Source organism: Podarcis cretensis (genome assembly GCF_951804945.1).
Source record: "Podarcis cretensis genome assembly, chromosome: 6".
NCBI classification, from domain to species: Eukaryota; Metazoa; Chordata; class Lepidosauria; order Squamata; family Lacertidae; genus Podarcis; species Podarcis cretensis.
In genome coordinates, this window is record NC_137175.1 from 31,969,754 (window position 1) to 31,992,040 (window position 22,287).

Genomic DNA, 22,287 nt, shown 5'->3' on the forward strand with positions numbered 1-22,287 from the left:
ACAACAACATGACCAACTAGGAAGTGGCAAAATGTGTGCTGCTCTGGAGACAAGAACTGGGATACAATGTTAACCAGAATGATGGAAGAAACCTTAGCAGTAGGATCGGCAGGTGAGAATTTAGTTTCTTTTTGTTCCTTTGAAATATCAGAAAGGGATAAAGTTGTTGGCCAACATCACTTTAAAGACTTTGTTTCAGAACAGGCTTAGAAGAGAAGATTTGTTCCTTTCTAACAAACTCACTTTAAAAATCCCCATTTAAAACAAGGCAGGACACAAAACAGCACGGAGCAGATTGGTTTGTTCCATGCTTCCATATATTAAAGCAAGCTCCTTCCCTTTATCACATAGGCCACAGTTAGGTCTGACAGTGTGCACACACAGAAAATACAATGATGGCTGCTTCATCAATCTCTCAGGCATACTTGGTTTATAAATGGCACCAGCATAGCAAAAGCAGCAGATCCAGACACACAGAGGAAGGAATGGCCTTTCAGAGGCATGAAGAATTTTTAGTTAATTTTTTGGCTTTCAAAAGATTGATCAAATTTAAATCAATTCACATACTACTTACATATTAATGTATGTGCCATTTTTTGTGATAGGAACAAAGTGTAAGTTACTATCCATAACAAAAACAACACTTAGCATTTGAATAGTGCTTGTAAGTCTTTAAATTGAATTGAGAATTGTAGAATTGGAAGGGACTGCCAAGGGTCATCTAGTCCAGCCCCCTATAATGCCTCAGCTGTCATTATCTTGTTATAATCCTTACAAAAACACTGCAAGGCAGGTGTGGAGAAGCTTGGGCCTCCCAGATATTCCTGAACTACAACTCCCATCAGTCCCAGTAAGCATGGGCAGCGCCCAGGGAAGATGGGAGTTGTAGTTCAGCAACATCTGGAGAACCAAAGGGTCCCCACCCCTGCTGTAAGGTAAGGCAATATTATTATTCTCGTTTTGCAGAAAGGAGGACTGAGGCAGAGAAGGAATTGCTTGTCTAAGTCATCTAATGGGATTCCTGGCAGAGGCAAGATTTGAACTAGGGACTTTCTGATTCACAACTCATTCTCTTAGCCACTACACCACAGTAAGGAATTTAACAATGAACTGTAACTATGGACTTGCATTTATATTTTAAAAATTGTTTATCTTATGATAGCACTTCCTAGGATTTAAACTGCATGATAGTGGGATTAGATTTAAGCAAGCTATTCACATTAAGAGGTTTGGGGATTCTGCTGCCCACAGAAACTAAAGTTGTTAAGGAGGTTCCTTTCACCATATGGCAAAAAGGACTCAACTTCCTCAAATCCAGTTGAATAAAGGACCCAAGGGGATGCTTCTCCTTCTCCCTCCCTTGTGTGTGCGCGCGCATACACACACACACACACACACAGAGAGAGAGAGAGAGAGAGATTGATAAAGGAAAGGGTTGCCAACCTGTTTTTCTTTCTTCTGTATTTTCATTATCATCAAATTTGGGGTGTATATTACTTCTGTAAAAACACAAGACAAAAAGGTCATGTTAACACTGAAAGCACACAAGAACTGCTTGTAAAGTATTTTTAATACAACACCCTCTCTAAAGAGCAGATATAAGTCCTGCTCAAAAATACTCTGTATTACTCAAGAAGGAAGGGCCTTTTGGAGTCTAAACAGATAATCCTGTGGCACTGATTTACATGACTAGGAGCCATATGATAGATAGATAGATAGATAGATAGATAGATAGATGATAGATAGATAGACAGATGATAGATAGTTTTGAAACTTCCTCATTACACCTATAACTCTACAGCGGGGATGGGGAATCTGCCATCCTCCAGATGTGATTGGACTCCCACCAGACCCGGTCAGCATTGCCTATGGTCATGGAAGATGGGCACTCCCCAGCCCTTGAAGGCTTATCAGGGGTCTGTCCATCCCATTGATGTCAAACAGGGATTTCTCAGAGTGTTGAGTAGAGGTCTTCCAAACCTTAGCCATTCAGATCCTTTGGGAACCTCAAACATTATGCACCTTAATGATACGTCTAAGATTTATTTAATTCTACATTTAAAAATGTAATGGGGGGACAGTTAATGCATACAACATACAGATACGCTAAAGAGGGAGGGAGAGAGTTGGTTAGTGACCTGCTGAGTATAAACACTATTAGATGTTGTGCAATGTGTGCAATTGCTTTGGGATGCAAAGTAGTCAGATGGGTACAAAACATTTATTATTATCAATCATCATCATCATCATCCTGGGGCTTTATAGAAACAAAAGAAAGTACTCTACCAATTAAAAATATCTTTTCCCACTTGAAAATATGGCCCTATAAAAGTCCGGCGACAGTTGGAGACCACTTCCTGCTCTCCCATACCTATGCAGATTGAGAAACATGCATTTACCTTCTCCAGGAGCAATACATTGCCTTCTTTGAGGAGGAGAGGGATGAAGGATCTTCTTTAGTTGGAAAGCGGGGAAAAGAAGAATGTGCACACTCTGGGGTCAGAGCCAGGCCATTCTCATTTCAGTATCCTGGAAGGGGAAGGGACATAACCAAAAGAGACACAGTCAGCCTAGCAGCACAATTAGGAAATAAATGGTATCCATTAAATATCAAAACAATACATGTGACAAGAGTGGTGTAGTAGTTAAGGTTGAAATAAGACTGACAAGAAACATGACAATCAGCCATATGCCAAGTTCAATTATGTGTATGCTGTGGGTGGAATTTAACATTGTGTAATTACAAATGTTCCATTTGTGCAAGCATTGCTGCTTGCCAGACGGAGTGATTCCCCTCTACCCTCCCTCTCCATGCTGTTTTGGGGGTTCTCCCAACTTTCCCAGAGCTCATTTCAAGGGATGCAGGGGGTTTTCACTGACAAGGTTGGTTTGATGACTATAAACAAGTACAGTCAACTGGAAGCCCAACCTCTTTGAGATGCAAAAGAGGCCATGTGCTATATACTGTAAGCAGCCCTCAAATAGCTCTACCCCTGCTTCAATTTGTGTTGCAGAGCAATAAATTCTAAATGCCATGCCCACCCACTCTGGTTTCAGCCCTGGAGTTGATCTCTCCGACACAGGGATTTACTTTGCCTTCTGAACTTTATGCCCTGGATGGGTGAAAACCAAATCCAAGCTCACTTCAGTTTCCCAAGTACTGAAATGGGTGGTGCAGTTCACAGTGCTGGCAAAAGAACAGGGCTCTTCATAAGAGTCTCCATCCTCAATCGTTCAATGGACTGAAGATCCTGTTTTGACAGAGAGCAACTCACAAATACATATTTAGAAACATTTGGCAGTATACACAGAACTCTATGCTTACACCGCTTGTCTCTTGTGCCCAGGCCCAACAACAATAATAGTTCCAAACTCTGAATATAAAAAAAATGCTATGACCTGAGGCATTTATGATCACTATTAAATCCAGGGGTATTTTTGAGCATTTTTAAATTAAATAATAATAATTATTATTTTGTCCAGGGGGCTGGGAGCGGGAATGAATATACGCCCAATGCCTGAACCAAAAATCCACCTATATCTGTAGTCAATAAAGTTGAGCCATCTGTAATTCAGATCACTGTCTGCTTGAGTTTATTAATCACATCTTACATTTAGCCACTGCTGGGTGTGTGGGTGTGTGGAATGCCACTGTGACTGGTACTGTGATAAACTAACTTCATGGTGAGTTCCCCCAACTTTTTTCCAGAAAAAACAACACTGATTACATCCCAATTTGTATCTTTTCTCTTGCCCCCTTTTTCCTCCTTTCCACACCTCTTCCTGTTCATATGTTTTAAAATGAACAATCAATATAAGTATTAATAAACGAACGAAGAAGCAGAAAAATAGAGCTACATGAGAAATGACCTGTACACTGATAACTGTTGGGCATTGCTTGAGTTACACTGTGACCCAGTGTGGTGCAGTGGTTAGAGTGATGGACTAAGAGCTGGGAGATCAGGGTTCAAATCCCCACTCATCAGTGAAGTTCACTGTGTGGCCCTGGGCAGAGTCACCGCCTCTTAGTTTGACAGGGATAACATGAGAATAAAATGGGGAAGAGGAGAAGTACCGTATTTTTCGCCCCATTGGACGCACCAGCCCATAGGACGCACCAAGGTTTTTTTTTTGGGGGGGGGGAATAAAGGGAAAAAAATTATTTTCCCCCCCAGGCGCTTGTGGGGCCCGCAGCGGGGAGAATCACTCTTCTCCCCGCCACCCGCCTTCAGGACAGGTCCGGGGACAGCAGGAAAACGCACTGCGCCTCCGGAGCTTGCGGGGCTGGCGGCGGGGAGAAGCACACGTCTCCCCACCGTCAGCCTCCAAACCACATTGGGAGACAGCGGGATGGCGGCGTTCCACCTCCCCGCTGTCCCCCGACCTTGTGGGGCTGGCGCTGGGGCTCTCCTGAAGCCTGGAGAGCGAGAGGGGTCGGTGCGCACTGACCCCTCTCGCTCTCCAGGCTTCAGCGAAAGCCTGCATTCACCCCATAGGACACACACACATTTCCCCTTCACTTTTGGAGGGGGAAAAGTGCGTCCTATAGGGCTAAAAATACGGTATATACTGAGCTCCTTGGAGGAAAGGTGAGATATACAGTGGTATACAGACAAATTGCATGAAAAGGACAATAGTGACTTTGGAAAAGAATGGGAACCCTTTACAACACACTTGCAGAAACAACAATAAAAATGGACTCATTGGCAGAATTTAAATAAACACTTACAACTTTATTTACAGAGAACAAGAAATATAATTAGTGATAACAGATCATTTTGTATAAACAGCAGAATGTAACATTTGATGTAACAAACCAGAAATGGAAGTTGGGGGAAGTCAACAGGGAGAGGGGAAAAGCAGAAAATGGATGTTAAATGATGATATTGAATAATTGTTATGAGACAAGAAAATAAATAAAATTATTATACACACACACACACACACACACACACACATATATATATACATACACATACAGTGGTACCTCTGGTTACGAACTTAATTCGTTCCGGAGGTCCATTCTTAACCGGAAACCGTTCTTAAGATGAGGCACCACTTTAGCTAATGGAGCCTCCTGCTGCCTCTGTGCCGCAGGCATGTGATTTCTGTTCTCATCCTGAGGTAAAGTTCTTAACCCGAGGTACTACTTCCAGGTTAGCAGAGTCTGTAACCTGAGGTGTTTGTAACCCGAGGTACCACAGTAAATATATTCAGTAACTAAATGAAATAAACTGGCTGCTATAAAGCTAGAGTTGCTGGTAGATTGCTAGGGCAGAGGGATGAACAGACCAAAAAGTCTAAGGCCACCAGATTATTTGTTAATTTCTTTTATCGTTGATAAATAAATCCAACACACAACTCTTTTTTCTAAAAATTAAATCTCAATTTGGAGATCATTACAGCTTCTGGAAGAACAATATCGATGCCCTTCTGAATAACCCTGCTTAAACCACGCTCAGCATTTTTGGCTCAGGCAGAGAAACTGGGCTGATGCTGCTCCCACAAGCAACGGAGATCTCTTTTGTGTCTCTTTTGCTTTCCTACTCCAAAGTGGTTACAGCCGCACAGTAGCTCCCCAGCTAGGAGGCGAAAGACATGTGACAAAGAACACGGCAAGCAACACAGCAGCAGGGAGAAGCCAAAGAACAAGGAGCAGGCTAGTTGAGCACAGCATGCTGGGAATTTTCTGCAGGTCAAATTTCCACCATGCATGCATAATCTGGGCTTCATTACTGGCATCTTAATTGGGTGGAGTGGGAAGGGGGGAATCAGTTATGGAAATCATGCCTCAGCAAAGCCAGAGAAAGGTGGGGTCAGGGAACCCAGGAAGGCATGTCTGGAGCAAGGAGAGGATTGTCTCAGCTTCCTGGAAGCATTAAGCAGCCTCTCCATCTTTTTCTTTTTCTAAATCAAGCTTGCACAAGGCTGCAAAGCTACCCAGTCTCCACAGGATGGCACCAGCCCAGAAACGCTGGACGACCCAGCAAAGTTGATTTTACTTTACCTCTTATTCTAAAGCCCAAGAGCCTCAAATTTGCTGCATCCATTAGGTACAAAGATTTTAACCAAGAGATGATTTGCAAACCAGCTCAAGTACACCCTTCATAATTATCAAGAGTAAAAGAACCTGCCTCAGCTGTGCAAATTTAACATATCATCAAGTGCATATGATGATCTCTCAACTACCAACAAGCACGCAGCGCCAAAAGGATAAGAATCCCATTACAAAATATTTTATCTGTAAGTCGCCAAACAATGGTGGGTGATATCCAATATTGATTACAGTAAATCCACTTAAGTGCATTAATTTCAATGGGCCTTACTCTAAGTATGTCTAAGATAAAATATTACCCAGTGTCATAATAAAATAAAACAAAAACCACAGAATAAAAACAGGATAAAAATTCCAGCGGTAGAAACAGCACACAGCATCACTAAAAACATATACAGATCTAAAAAATCAGTGGATTGCAAATATATTCACCTGCCACTGAAAAGACCACAAGGAAGGTGCCAGGCAATCATCTCTGGGGGTGGCATTCTATAACCAAGTGCCAATACAAAGAAGGTCCTTTACCTGGTAGCTAACCACATAACTTCTCTTGGTGGGGGCACCTGCAGCAGAGCTTCTCAATATTTAAATTAGTACAGGAGGAGGAGATCCATCAGGTAAAATTGTCTCAAGCTTTTTAGGCTTTAAACGACAAGATCTGCACACTGACTTAGGCTAGGAAGTGAACTGGAAGCCACTGCAGAGATTAGCGTGATAAGTTCTAAGAAGCCAAAATGGGGAAGGGTCAAGGGGGCAGGTGGCCAGATACAATTTTTCAAGCAGCTGGTCACATCCTCAGGCCACAATAATTGAAAGTGATCCAGTACAAATGAAATGGACAGTGCACTGGACACCACCACTGTCTAAACACTTTTGTCTCTAAAGTGCCTTGTAAAGTTGTTACAGCAGGTCTCCAAAGATGTCAGAGCAATGCTCTCTTGCCTGGATGACAAAACCTCATTCATCTGCCAGATGGATGTGATGGTGGCAGAGAACCAAGCTTTCTTCACTACCGTATGGTAGTCCCGATGGTGCAACCTCGTCTGTACTGAGATGTATGCCACCTGAGCTCTAGCTGCTGACCCTCTTATTTTGTCACGTGCTGGTCACTAGAGTACCATGTTGACCTACACACTCCAGAGATAGCAAATGGTACTCAGGAGCAATTGTGTCAACGGCTCTGTGCATCTCACCATTCCACAAGTGAGACTTGAGCTTTAGCCATGTCAGCTAGAAAATCCCTCCCAGCATTCAGGAAGCCATCGGATTCCATTAAGTCTCAGAGGGCAGACCATATCAATAGGTAACTCTACTCTTGCAGAATAGAGTAGCTGCATCCAAACCACGTGTTAGTCATTTTTAAAGCATTATTTGTACATTTATGCAATGTAAAGTTAATTCATCACCTTAACTAAAACCACACAAACATGTAAGATTTCTCAGGTGCCTACCCATCAATACTGTGCACAGCTGCCTTCTATTGTAAACTAGCAGAACTGAGCACAGTGCTGGAGAAAAAGGAATATATTTGCAAAAATCATGGCACACCACTTGAGCAATGCTTCATTTGTTATGCAGCTTTACTTGCCACAATATCTTCTTACTGTCCAGGAGCTTAAGTCCCAGTTGTATATCTCCTTTCTTATTATTCTTCATCTATCATCAGTACTATTTTTTTCTGCATGTTTCTTTCTAACTCATCCTGCTTTACAACCTATTCATTTGTGCCTCCATGTTGTTGCTTTGATGGGGATAAAGGCTACATTCCTACAAAGCAGGTTTTTCTTTGTGCCCCAAACCCTTTTTTGACCTCCAATAACCAATTGTGTACTTTCACAGTGGCACTTTGGCAGGCCATCTCATGAGGGACATGAATTTTACCATCACCACTAAGCACGTGCCTCTTCTCTATCCCTAAAAGAGCTGCCAGATTTTGTTCCTTTACTGCACTATTCCTGTGTGCAAAACCTCCCAGCATCCCAATTTAAGATCCACCTGTACACTTTGACAAGCAGATATGCCAACATCCCCGCTTCTGCATTAAATATACAGAGATTAAAATCTCTGTTTAATCTCAAACAAGGCTGCCTAATTTTCTAATGAAGCTGCAGTTTTCTCATGAAGATAAGGGTGTTTTTGCCGGTGTACTACGTTAAGTGTTTCGACTGTTTAATTTGAACTTCATTGCCAATTATTAGAAATGGACAGATTTTATGCTTCATTCCATTATGGTTTTTATGTTAACTCAGAATACTATTGATATTCCTTATCAAGATGCAAAATCATCCCATAAGCAGAAGCAGGAGCATCAAGCTACATTCAACACAGCCAGAAATAAACATTTCCTAACAGGTGAGACTATCAGACTGGGCAACTGAATCATCACTGAGGCTGTTCTAAGTAGCGGACTCTCTGCTAGTACCATTGCTGGGATTGAAGCATCTGCCTATTACCCTGCTCTCTTTGATTTATTTTCATTTTCCCAAGTGTGACACATTCCTCCAACGAGGCTGAAACAAAATCAAGTTCCAATTATGCATCCTTTCCGCCTGGGTTCTCCTGGGAATTCTCAGAGACACATAACACATACAGGAGAAAAGCTGTTACCGAATCCACAAAATCCACTTCAATCTACTTTAGAACAGATACTATCCATGGTAGCCTCAAGCTACACAGCTGACAGAGTAAGAAATGCAAGGACCACAAATGCTCCACTGTATAGCCACAGCCAAGTTTTGCTGGACCGTCGGCAGCAGATTTCAATCAGAAGTTGACAAATATCTCTTACCCATCACGTACTTTTCAGCTATGAAAAGTGACTCATTCAGACCCACGAGGCCAGATTTGCAAAAACAAACAAGCAAAAAGATGCATAAACAACTTCTGCATTGCAGTTGAAATCACAATTGCGCTAGCAGTACTACAGTACTAATCTTGGTACTAGCAGCTTGTCAGTATGCCATTATGTATTCACATCACAGCAACAATCTGTTAATTTGCCCACAGCAGATTTCTAAAAGTAAAGCTAGACCTTTAAGGTGCAAGATAACCTCAGGGACTCTGGGGCTTGAAGCAGAAGCCTGAAGGCCTTAGGCTGGACCCAGCCTGAAACGCTACTATGAGCTGTGTGTGCTAAAGCCTCAGAGCCTTCTTCAGATACAGAAAGGAGGAGGTACCTGTAGTATCAAAACCCCTGGACTGCTGGCCTTCTGCCTTTCTCTCGTCAACAAAGCTGTACTGCCTTGCTTACTGGTACTTCATGACCAAGATACCTACTCAAACCCTCCAGGTCCAGATTATGCTATGGCCACCCACACCCCTGAATGGGCTCCAACTGGATCCACTATATGATCATGCAAATTTGTTAATAAAATCTGGAACTTAGTGGTGATCCCTCCTAGTATGTGTCTGCAATAGTCCTCAGTGTACAAACTGGGTAACCTGGTAGACGAAACTCAAGTTTGCAGGGAAGGTTATCCTGAGTATAAAGAAAGGGCAAGCTCACAGAAGTAGTATGCAGGAGAGGACACTAGCAGAAATCACATTCAGGTGAAGGATCCATAACTAGTCAACATACACTGCTGAGTCACATGGTAGAAAGTGGCATGTCTGCAACACGGAGCAGGGAGTGCATATCGTTCTTCTAAAAGGCAAACAGTTATTTCTAGCTTGAGGCAAGCTACTCTTGCGAAGAAAACTGTTCTTCCCAGCTACAAAAAAACCCCTTGTTGTTACTGCAGAGTTACTCACCAGAGTGGGTGAGTGGGTAGAGAAGGCTGGTTTAAAAACTTTCCACAAGATACTTGCTACTTGCTGAATCTAGGCACAGCCCTCAGTTCCCAAGAGCAGATTCAAAAAACTATCTCCCTGCCTGTTTTCTCAACATCACGTGGTTTGACCTGATGATGAGACATGTGGAACTTGTTCTAATGGTAAGGCTCATAAGGTAGAATTCAATATCGCACACTTTCAATCATTCCATCAGTAGAGGCATTGGAGCCTTCCAAATGGAATGGTCTTCTCTCCTCTCACTGTATACTGTTCTGAAGGTTCTCCTGACTCACACCCACCCTTGGACGTGAAAGAGGAAGAGAGAAGGAAATCCCTGTTGTACAAGCAGAAATCATTGCACAGGGCTTCTGCTGAAAGGAGTGATTAGATGAATCCCACCCATGGTTTAGTGGTTCAGAGTGCTGGACTAGGCTCTGAGAGACTCATGTTCAAATTCCCATTCAGCCATGAATCTTACTCAATGATCTTGGGCCACACATTTGCTGCAAATATAAAATGATGATGGGGGAACCATATGTGCTGCCTTGAGCTCCCTTGGGTAAAGATGGGATATAAATGTGGTGGTGGTGATGTCGTCTGGCTGGCCCAAATTTATTTATTCTTCCTCATCACTTAGGCAGAGGGCTATCACAGATGTAAGGAGACCATTTACAGACAAGGGTTCCATGCAAATATTCACCAGGAGAAGGAGCAAGTGAGGAAAAAAAATTGGGTGGAACTCAATGTTGCATTAATACAATTGTTCCATCAGTGTAAGAAATTCAGCTTGTCAGTTACAATCTTCCACCTCCTCGCCTCCCACACTGTTCTGGGGGCTCTCCAGAGTGGATTTATGGGAGAGAGGCCATACAACATCTGACACACACATTCTTGACAACAATAGTGCAAATACCAGGGGAAGAGGACAGCAGTTAATGGGCACAAGTAGATTCATGCCAGTTCTCTATCCCTTAGCATTTCATGATGCAAAAGTGCAGGTTGAAAGAGAGACAGGAAATGACATGGTCTCTACAGGGTGAAGCAACACCTGAAAGACAACAGCTCCCAAGGCAGGCAACATGCAAAAGCAAGAAAGGACAACAGAGCGCAGAGAGCAAGCAGATTCCCTACAGAGGAACAGAAAGCATACTTCCAAAGCATGACTGGCTGGGTTTTTATTTATTTATTTTACTTAAATATTTTTAGCAAAGCCCTTAAAAAGCAGCTTACATAAAATAATCATACAATATCGCCTTTCATTAAAAGCACCTGTTTGACACAGTACTTTAAACCAATATGTAGGCCAGCAATGTGCCGTTATAAATCAGCTAGAACAATTTCAAACAATTTCAGCAGCTCATAAAATCTTTATGAAAAAGCAGCTTGCAATAAGTGGGTATTTAAGATCCCTTTAAAATCCTGTACTGATGGGTCATACACACAGATGTGTTGGGAAGGAATTTCACGGAGGAGAGGCTGCCTCTGAAAGAGTTGTGCCTTTTATGCCCGCCAATCTAAATTTTACAAAGCGGGACATTAAAGCTTTGTAACTGCATGGGTGGGTTCATATTGGTGAAGATAGTCAGTCAGATTAACTGGCCACAAACATTTTACGGCTTTAAAGATCAGTACTAGCACTTTAAACTGGGCCCCGAAATTTACCAACTCCCAGTGGAACTGGTAAAATATAGGCATTAAATGTCCCAACCACCTTCCACGCCGCCCCAAAATCCAAGCAGACTCATTTTGCACCCAGTGAATATATGGCATCTATGCCAGTGCATCATGCTGAACAGGAAACATACGACTTGGACATCTGACCAATGTATCAAAAATACAAGGTCAATTATTGTCAAATAACTGTGAATTATATTTAATCTTTGTTTATAGTGTTTTCAAAACATACATATGGAACAACAACAGAAAATAACCGTACAGCTTGGTGCAAGCCCAGCTAAATAGAGAACCCATAAAGAAGAGAGCATCACTAGGATCAACACTAGAAATACCATGGTAACAGGTTCTTCCATAATTGGTTTTTTTGTGACCAGAGAACACCACAGTTCCACCCTGTCAAGTCACAAACACTATTTAAGACATTAATTTATTAGAACTATAGCAAATTACACCAACTGCAAAACAAAACAAAACCAATTTCTCTAAGAAATTGACATTTTCTATTGGAAATAAATTCCAATTTACACGTATTGGCACTGACCTCGAGAAAAGTTTAGTGCAGAAATACCGCAAATCAAAAAAGTGCATCTGGTAGCAAAGGTAATTATTTAAAAAAATCCCTCAAGGCAGTCAGATTGCCACCAGATGTCAAGCTGGAATCTGGAACTCTGTATCAGAGGATTCCTACGGCAGAAGGATCCTCTGCAAAATGAGCACCCTGTTGAACTTCATAAGGCTGAAAGGCAGAGGTGCAAGGGGCCAGCCAAAGGAGGGAGGAAGAGGAGGAAGTATTTCTGGGGTTCTCATGACTGGCTAAAAATCATACCAGTACACACCTTATAAGCCGAGACACCTAAGAAGAGTCAGCAAATTGTTCAGTTTGGTTTAGCATTTTTAAATGTTTGATTTATTGTTTAAGACTACTTTTGTTGCATTGAGGTTATGTATTTTTTTCAACCACCTGAGCATGTTTTGAACTATGGAAAGGTGGCATACAAATAAAAGTTTGTTTGTTTATATGTATGCATAAAATACCTATTTTGTTCACCATCCTCTTTCATACAGCAGCCAACTAGAAATCTTTTAGAAGCTGATAAACAGGAATCGAGACCAAGACTGTTGTTGCTTTCCAACAGCTGATATTCAGAGAGATGTTGTGTCTGAACCTGGAAGTAGGTAGCACATAACTATCAGTATCCATTCATAATCTTAGCTTCCATGAATTTGTATTCAGAAATCTGTCAGAAAGCCTTCACTCAGAAAGTATTTCGTTAATGCCACTCAAACCCCTTGTAATATCCAAATGTACATATATTATTTCTGTTATACAGAGCAGGAAGGAGCGCAGAGAGAAGAAACACCATGGTGCATCTGCAGCAGCACAACTGGATGCCTTCATCTGCCCCAGCTGCAACAAAACATGTCTATCCCATACAGCAGGTGCTGAAATCTTCCAACAGTTTGACTTCACCCGCAAAAGCGCAACTCCTCCACTGTCTCCCAAGAAAGACAGATGCCAACAATAACAAGGCAACAAAGACAATCCCCATAGGATCCCTATCATATACGACAAAGCGAGGGAAATATGAACTAATCATCCCAATGGCATGACCTGGACAACAGATCAGGCTACCAAGCAGTGGCGTAGTGTGGGTTGTCAGCAAGGCAAGTAATTTGCGCCCCCTAACCCATGGATTTGCGCCCCCTAACCCATGGATTTGCGCCCCCTAACCCTAACCCCCAGATGTTGCGCCCGGTGCGGCCGGCCCCCCCGTACCCCCCACGCTACGCCACTGCTACCAAGGGAAGAGGCTCAGAACAACCACTATTTTCTCCATTTCTCCAGGAAGTTCAAGACAAGGTGCACGTGGGAAGCGAATTGCCATCATACCAGTCTAGCAGCTATCTGAAACTAAGAATGGCAATGATCTTTTGTCAATACTTACCTAAATTCTTGGTGAGAAAACAGATGTGCATCAGCTACACACAAGGTACGTATCTACGTTAAAGAAAGAAAAGTCCCCTTTCGGCACAAACCGTAATCTTTATCTAAATACAATGTTTTGTTTATCTTGCCTTCCCCTGTGAGCCAGCCATTTGTTTGGACAATTTTCTGAGTGATGGAGTAAGTTTCTGTATTTTTATCACATTTGTGAAATCAATCAACTGGTTTAAAATACGCAATTCTTTAGTTTTCATACTGTTGTTTTTGTTTATTTGTGCACTATTTGGCTTTTCAGTTACTGTTCTGCCATTTCTACAACTGCCATTTTGCAATGCATTTGGCTCAATGTAAAAAAAAAAGGTAAAGGACCCCTGGATGGTTAAGTCCAGTCAAAGGCGACCATGGGGTTGCGGTGCTCATCTCGCTTTCAAGCCGAGGGAGCTGACATTTGTTCACAGACAGCTTTCCGGGTCATGTGGCCAGCATGACTAAACTGCTTCTAGCGCAACAGAGCACTGTGATGAGTGCCAGAGTGCACGGAAATGCCGTTTACTTCCCGCCGCAGTGGTACCTATTTATCTACTTGCACTGGTGTGCTTTTGAACTGCTAGGTTGGCAGGAGCTGGGACAGAGCAACGGGAGCTCAGCCCGTCACAGGGATTTGAACCACTGACCTTCTGATTAGCAAGCCCAAGAGGCTCAGTGGTTTAGATCACAGCGCCACCCGCATCCTTTGGCTCAACGTGCCCTGGATGGCACTGTATGGAAACCCCCTGAGTTTCCACACAATCTAATCTGTGCCTGCTGTGTTTCCCATCAACACACCTGTACTGAGACACATTCGGCATTAAAAAAATGGGCCAGCTACTGAACACATGGTTTTGTTTTGTTTTTAGTTCACCCAACAACCAGGGAAAACCTGAAGATGAACTAAAAGGGAAGTTAGTTTTTAAACCCACAAAGATATGTTGTTGTTGTTTTTAACATATTTCTTATTAAAGATTTCTTGGTTTACAAAAGTATGTGCAATGTCTTTTTCCCCAAGTTACATTTTCTACAGATCGGTTTCATTTGTTGAGACATTAGTGTTACATTAGGAAGAAAAGGGGGAAAGAGGTGGGGGGGGCTTGGTGAGTGGGGGTGGGGTCGAGTGGCAATGTTTCTATTCTACTTAATGTAGTTGGGGGGGGGGGGTTGTGTCGGTGTCGCTTGTGCAGGTTCTCTTTACTATTCGCTTGCATTCCTTTGGTGGTAAGAGAGGTTAGGGTTGACCTAGAGTGTGGTTGTTTGTTTGTGATTGGCTGTGGTGAACTTTTTATTTTCATGTGTGAGTGGGGTGGGTGTGTTGATATTTATGAATAGGTATTTTTAATGTTTAGATTTTGAAACACCATTTAATCCATTTTAAAAACATGCAACTGCTCCCACATGTTATCTCTCTGTCACACACACACACACATACATGCACACACACCTGCAATTATACACACACCTGCAATTAGACCATGCACACACACTTGCAAACAATATTACAGAAGTGCATGCATACTACTTTATACAGAGAATAAAGTACTGGTTCATTTGGCCTAGCGCCATCTTCTTTCCCAGCAGCAGATTCCCAGGATCTCAGCTCCCAGCCCTGAGGCCTGAAATCTTTAAAAAAGAACTAACACCAGGTAAAGCCATGAATTGAACCTGCATGCAAAAGATGCGCTTTACCATTGAGCTATGGGCTTTTCCCAGTGTAACATATGTGTTAACATTTATCACATCTCCAAAACTTAGCAGACTCAAAAACTCCTAAATGATACCTTGTTTAGAGAAGCAAAGGTTAATGTGTAAAATAGGTACAATGACTAGAATAAAACTGAACAGCTGCACAACTCGGGCCTTGGACATCTCATTCAAAATCCTGCCCATTTCCGATTAAATCTTCAGGTCACTGAAGGAATACTCACAAGAGTTTTAAAGCCTGTTTTTTACAGGCTGCAAAGTTAGTTGTGTCCATAAAACCGTTGACTTTGCTTTATGGCAAGGATTTTAATGCCAATTCATGGGCTCACAGATGTTTTGCCATCCAATCAGCAGCTAGAAGCATCCCTCCTCAATTGCCACAAAGCATACTAATTTCCCTCAAGAACCAAGGTGTCCTTTCAAAAACAGCACCATTTAACTGAATATTGAAGCCATGCCCCTGACTCCATACACCTGACTCCTTCCCAGCACCTTTTAGTCAAAGCTATACTTCCAAATGCACAAACCACCCAAACAAATTGTTTATATTGAGTCAAAAACAAGCCTGAACTAAGCAGGCTTCCCAATGAAAAATATCACACAGAGAGATGGCAATTTTACAGACACAGCAGAGTCTCTATCAGTAACAGTCATCAAGCTGGGACTGGTCAGAGGTTTTAGCTGTCTTAGAACGTGGCAGCATCAATCCTGACAGATATGAGTCAATGGAACCACATTGTACTAGCCCTTCAGAATCTGTGCTGCCATTATGGTTTATCCTAATACAGTACAGATATTGTCCCAATAAAGATTTTGGACAGTTTGGGGATACATACCATGTTACTGCAGAAAAGCTGTGATTGCTAATACTATCAGAACTGTCATCTAGCCCAAACCCCCTGCAATCACACACACACACACAAACCCACCCAAAGAGGACGATGAAAGTAATCTTGCAAGCAACTCAGCACACTTATGCACTGACTCTAATGCTCCCAGTGTCACAATTCAATAGATACCAAGGATTATATAAGCCGTTCTGCCAATAAGCCACTCCACTTTTACATTCTAACATCCTGATAGCAGAATAACAGATATACAACAACTATCTTATTTTAAATTCTGCTTTTGAAGCAGCAATTTCAGAGTAAGTTTTGCAGTAGAAGCTAAGACCAACGACTGTGGCTCCATGTTCACTACACCAATATCCAAAACGACATTAGTTACGTGGAACTAAAACTGACACTAGACTATTGTCTGGGATGAGGCAAACAGTACCAGAGTTATATGTTCTGTGCTGGCTACCTTCTAGTTTCTGAGCTAGATTCAATGTGGTGATCCAAATCTTTACAACCCTAAAAGGCCTGAGACCTGGGTACCTTAAAACCCACCTTATGTTTCTTCCTTAAGCTTTCCACTCCATATTGGATACTTCTTTTCCACATCCCCCTGCTAAGTATAATGCAGTGGCTGGGCACATGAGCAAGTGTTTTCTGTTGTGGCTCCTACACTCTGGCATACTGATGAACAACCACCAGCTCCCCGTTAACCTATTTTTTGTCATGGGAAGGGTAGCATTTTGGCTTTAAATTTTGGCCATGGCTGGTTTTTGTGTATGTTTTCCCCCAGTGCCTTTTTCATTTATTTATTTTATCTGTTATACTGTATATATTTTATCTGTTATACTGTGGCCATTTTGGTGATGATAGTTTATGGGGGTGGGTTTGTCTTATGATGTTGCTGTTATGATGGGTCATGTTTTCTCTCACACTTATTTCAGTTTTGTAATTTGACATTTTGTTGGTGCTTTACAGTGACTTTCCTAGCAGCCTCAGACGTTTAGGGAAAGGAGGGCATTGTTTTTAAAATTAAAATGTGTTTACTTGCAAGAAAAATGGGGTAAATATACTTAAAAACAAGTAAGTAAATCGCACGTTTACACATGCCATTTATGACTTGCAGTGTATTTCCAATACAATCCACAATACTGGAAAGCTTGCCGAATTTCAGTCTATATGCAAAACAGCAACCTGGACAGGTTAGGGCTTTGAACGGGAACCTGCAGGTACAGCTGCCATATAAGAGATTTTGGCTGGCAGCAAGGCTGTTAATTGATGTACATGACTTGAAGCATCGCCACCTGTCTTGTTGCCCTTCTCCAATTCCACGAAGTAAGCAGAGATGCATACAGCATCTCAGGTCTGCGAGGAAAGCTCGCAGCTTTTGTTCACAGCTAGGGCAGCTCAGCCGGACATGTCTTGGCCAGCAAAAGCGGCTGCCACTTGAAAGCAAGGTATCTGTGGTGCAATCCAGTGGGAACTCAAACAACAACATTCCTGTGGACTGAAGGGGAGTGGGGGAAGGGCTTCTCTGTGAAAGATGCAGCCAGCCATGCCAGGCAATTCCACAGAGGAATGTCTCCTCCCCTTCCCCGGAATTTGCTAAGATGCTTGAAAGGAGAGAGGGACAGGTGCGTTTTGCAGCAGAGAGAGATAATTCAGCATCTTCAGATATGGAGAAAGCAAACCTCCTCTCCACAGCATTCTGCAGCAAGTTCTGTTTACGTCTACACTGCAGCTGCCGGGCTCTTGTACGGAGTGGGTGGGGGTGTGCATTTGCTGTGGGAAACCAAGCTGAAACTCCAGCATGGCAGCTCTGTTGTGTTCTCACTTCACTGCCTCGGGAATCAGAGCCGCAAAGCCTAGCAGGATGTGACCCAGGCCTCCTAGGAAGCCAACAGGCCCCGCTTTCCCTGCACTCCCTTCCCCAATGCCCCACCTTCCTTCCATTGTTGGGGCGCACAGAAGGATGCAGGGATTTGTGCCAAGTAGAAAACAAAACAGCAGCGCAGTAGCAAGGGCAGCAAGGCAATCAAAGCACAGGGCTCACAGCCGACAGGCATGCAAAAATGTGCTGGCCCAAGGGAAAGTAGGCAGGGGCAGTGTGTCTGTGTGTACACTGCCCTTTAAAACAAATCACACTGAAATTCAGCAGCAAGGTAATCCAAATTCTGCACCAAAAGAAGCTAACTGTACACATGATGCACGTCTATTTTGATTTAACTACTGAAGTATGTAAAAGAAAGCAGGTTTGCATGGGGATGCTGCGGCCCTCCAAATGTTTGTTGGGCTTCAACCCCCAACATCCCTGACCACTGACCATGCTGGCTGAGGCTGAGAAGAGCTAGAATCCAACAACATCAGTAGAGCCACAGGTTCCTTATCCCTGCTTATTGGAAGATCAGAATTAAGAAAGAGGATTTTTTTGAAATGGGGATATTTAAACAGGGCTATTGTTCTGTGAACATTTTTTTTTACTGCATTGTACATTGCTTTGGGGGATGTGGGTGGCACTGTGGGTTAAACCACAGAGCCTAGGGCTTGCCGATCAGAAGGTGGCCGGTTCGAATCCCCGCAACAGGGTGAGCTCCCGTTGCTCGGTCCCTGCTCCTGCCAATCTAGCAGTTCGAAAGCATGTCAAAGTGCAAGTGCACACAGGTACCACTCTGGCAGGAAGGTAAAAGGTGTTTCCGTGCACTGCTCTGGTTCACCAGAAGCGGCTTAGTCATGCTGGTGACATGACCTGGAAGCTGTATGCCGGCTCCCTCAGCCAGTAAAGTGAGATGAGTGCCGCAACCCCAGAGTCATTCGCGACTGGACCTAACAGTCAGATGTCCCTTTACCTTTACATTGCTTTGGGGTGCTTCATGGGAAGAAAATCATTAATATAATAAATAATTAATAAGAATAAAGTGGTACCTCGGGTTACAGATGCTTCAGGTTATAGACTCCGCTAGCCCAGAAATGGTACCTCGGGTTAAGAACTTTGCTTCAGGATGAGAACAGAAATCACGCGGCAGCAGCAGGAGGCCCCATTAGCTAAAGTGGTACCTCAGGTTAAGAACAGTTTCAGGTTAAGAACGGACCTCCAGAACGAATTAAGTTCTTAACGCAAGGTACCACTGTACAGTCATACCTCGGGTTACAGACGCTTCAGGTTGAGGATCGCCGAAGTACCCGGAAACCCGGGTACTGAGGAAACCCGGAAGTACCAGAACGGGTTCCTTCCAAGTTTCGGCAGTCATGCACGCGCAGAAGCGCTAAATCGTGCATTGCGCAGAAGCGCCGAATCGCAACCTGTGCATGCGCAGACGCGCATTTCGAATGCTGCGGGTTGCAAATGTGCATCCCGCACGGATCATGTTCACAATCCGAGTGTCCACTGTATATCAATGGACAAGATTCACCTAATCAGCCATGTCAGCAGAAGCCCTGCACAATGAGCTCTGCTTGTACAATGAGGCTTCCCCCCTCCTCCTAGCACCCCCAAAACTGGGTTGGGGAGCAGGGTCAGGACAACCACCAGAACCATGGATGCAAGAGAACACTGTTGAATTCCACCCTGAATATTTATCATAACCTTCCCTAAGTTCAAGGGATAGTGCTTGCTTCAAAGACTCCATCGATAAAGAAATCTGCAAATGTGATGAGCATCCCCTCAATTCCTTCAACCAACCACGTCATTTATATGCATGTTGAACAACAACAGGCCCAGGACAGAACCCTGTAGCACATCACCTATCACATTTTCCCCAGGATAATCAAGAATCATTAGTGAATGCTCTTTGGGTTTGATCAGTCAACCAGCTACAAATCTACCTAACAGTTACCTTGCCCAGTCCACATTTTACCAGCTTCTCCACAAGAATATCATGGGGGCCTTTGTCTACAGCCTTACTGAAATCAAGATACACTAATAATATGTAAAGGATGAGAGATATGAACTTGCTGAGCTAATTTAATCGAATTAGGATGTATGAAGGGGGGTGGGGGGAGGTCAAGAACTGGGGTTAGGAAAGTAAGGATATGAAATTTTATATGTGTTGTCTTTGTCTGTGTGTGTGTTTGTGTTTATAAAATGTGAAAACTCAATAAAAATTTTATAAAAAAAAAAGAAATCAAGATACACTATCTCCACAGCATTCCCCTGATCCACCAAGTTTGTAACTCTATCAGAAGAAAGAAGGCAGGCTGACACATTTTCTGCAGGTATGTATGCATGCACCTCAGTCAGCTAAGTTGCACAGATGCTGTTAGAAGTTGCCAGAACAGGAGAAAGCGACAATACACAACCTGAAGAGTGGAATGGCAACTGCTACAAAATCAAAATCCCAGCAATGGATTTGAAAGCCCATGCCAAGGCCACAAAGCTGACAAAAGTGGGCCAAACTTCATCTTCAGAGATGCACCAATCCTCCCCCTTTGCTCCAGGGATTCCTTTCCTTTTGCTTTACCTCCAGGGAATCCATTCCTTTTGCTTTACCTCATTGGCTTACCTGAAACGAGGAGCTTTTCCACAAAAGGATCTGAATCAAGCACTGAAACTGCAGGGCCAGATCAGATGGTAAAAGAAGCTAGAGCAGAGCCTATGCATGGCATAACTCATTTCCACTCCATTTTACCCAGAGTTCTTACATGTATCTTGAATAAGAAGGGGGGGTAGGAGAGGCCCCTTCAAGATGCTGCAGCACCATCCTCAGAGGAACCCCTGAAAATATCAACCACCACCATTCCAGAATGCTCTTGTAAAAGCGCAGCAGGTCCTCCACCATCAACAGTATTAAAGGCAGCCAAAGATCTAAAGTGATCAGTAGGGTAAAATTACAGTTACTGATTTCAAAGCAAGCATAATCAATCCATCAAGGTTGTAAAATAGCATCTCAATGCCATACCAAGTACAATATCTAAACCAGCAGGAGCTCAAGAAACAAGTGTCTCAAAGTAACAGAGGAAACTCTTTTTAAAGGAACTTACAAACCAATGGCCACAACTTTTGTTATTCAGTTTAAAAATTATTTTTTTTACAGAGTATTGAATTTAATCATTTGACATAAATGATTAATTGGTTCTGCCATATTTTTATATTTTTCCAGCACCTCCGCCACACATTCTGTCCTCATTTAGCAGAAAATATAGACCATTCAAAATTTCTCACTCATTCAATTCTCTGTGAATTTAGCAGAACAATTTTTGTTATGTAAATTATCTAAGTTTTCTTCAAGGGTCAAAACATGAGGATTGCTCCTCCAGCTATTTGCCTTATGGACAATAGTCCTTCATTTCAATGAGAATCACAAGCGAGTTTGCAGCTATCAGATAACTTTTTTTCTCTAAACCACCAATTCTCCAGGCCACTTAATAAACTTTTTTTGTTCTACAAATTGAAGAACATACATGATTCATATTTTAATATAGTTTTTTCACTTTGGAAGCAATGGATGTGCCTGTTTTGTGAGCAACATTATGTGCAGCTGATCTCTGTTATCGGGGGGGGGGGATGTATTTGTGAAGGGCAAATTGCTGTATTGCAGGGGTTAGACTAGATTACCCTTGTAGCCCCTTCCATCTCTAAAATTCTTTGATTCTATTGAAAGTGCCAATATGCTCACAACATTTCTGTGGATCACCAGAATAAAGCGCTTGCGCAGTGGTCCATGGATAGCAATGTGGGTTTTCTAGAAAATTTTGAACTGTAAAATAAAATTCAAGATATTCCCCCCCCCCCCGTAAAAATTTGGCTGATTTGCACTGAAAATTTCTGATGCCCTAGAGAGTGATCTAATTTAGTGATCTAAGGGTTTACGTGTGTAAACCATGCTTTAAAAACGCCCCAAATTTTTGTCCCAATACAATACAATTTGACCTGCAATATTTAAGGGAGGAAATTAACAGTGCACTTAATGCGATTTCAATGCTCTGTTAAGAATAACGTCTTTTGGAATGCAGAAATTCTAAGACAACCGAATGTACACTGAATTTTCATTGCACTGTTTGTATTTGGGGGGGAGGAAGCACTGAAAACTGCTGAAATGTTAGTATCCCCCAAAACTGTGGATGATGTTCTGACTTACCTACTTGCTAGGGATAATCACCTTAGAAAAACATTAATTATACTTTTGGAAGCTGCCAAACTTCCTTTTATTGTATTTGCCATTGGCATCTATTGGTTGCTCCTAATAAAACTTATGAAAAAGACATTTATCTATGGCAAAATAACGCACCAGAAATTTCCCATAGACCACAAATTTAAAGCATCTCTTCTACAG

The 22,287-nt window shown here is 42.6% G+C and overlaps 1 protein-coding gene across 7 annotated transcripts in view; it reads right to left on the reverse strand.

Annotated features, from left to right (window-relative positions):
• Nucleotides 1-22,287, reverse strand: part of CHD6 (chromodomain helicase DNA binding protein 6) — a 107,658-nt gene that overhangs the window by 66,090 nt on the left and 19,281 nt on the right. For 6 of the 7 annotated variants that reach the window (XM_079978693.1, XM_079978697.1, XM_079978696.1 and 3 more), the window contains exons 2-3: nucleotides 2,400-2,529; nucleotides 1,444-1,499 (exon numbers count right to left, since the gene is read on the reverse strand). In XM_079978693.1, the coding sequence (XP_079834819.1) occupies nucleotides 1,444-1,476 (33 nt within the window). In that variant the 5' untranslated portion in view covers nucleotides 1,477-1,499; nucleotides 2,400-2,529. Of the gene's footprint in view, nucleotides 1-92; nucleotides 113-1,443; nucleotides 1,500-2,399; nucleotides 2,530-22,287 lie in introns of those variants that run through there. The other variant, XM_079978698.1, reaches the window with a different exon arrangement.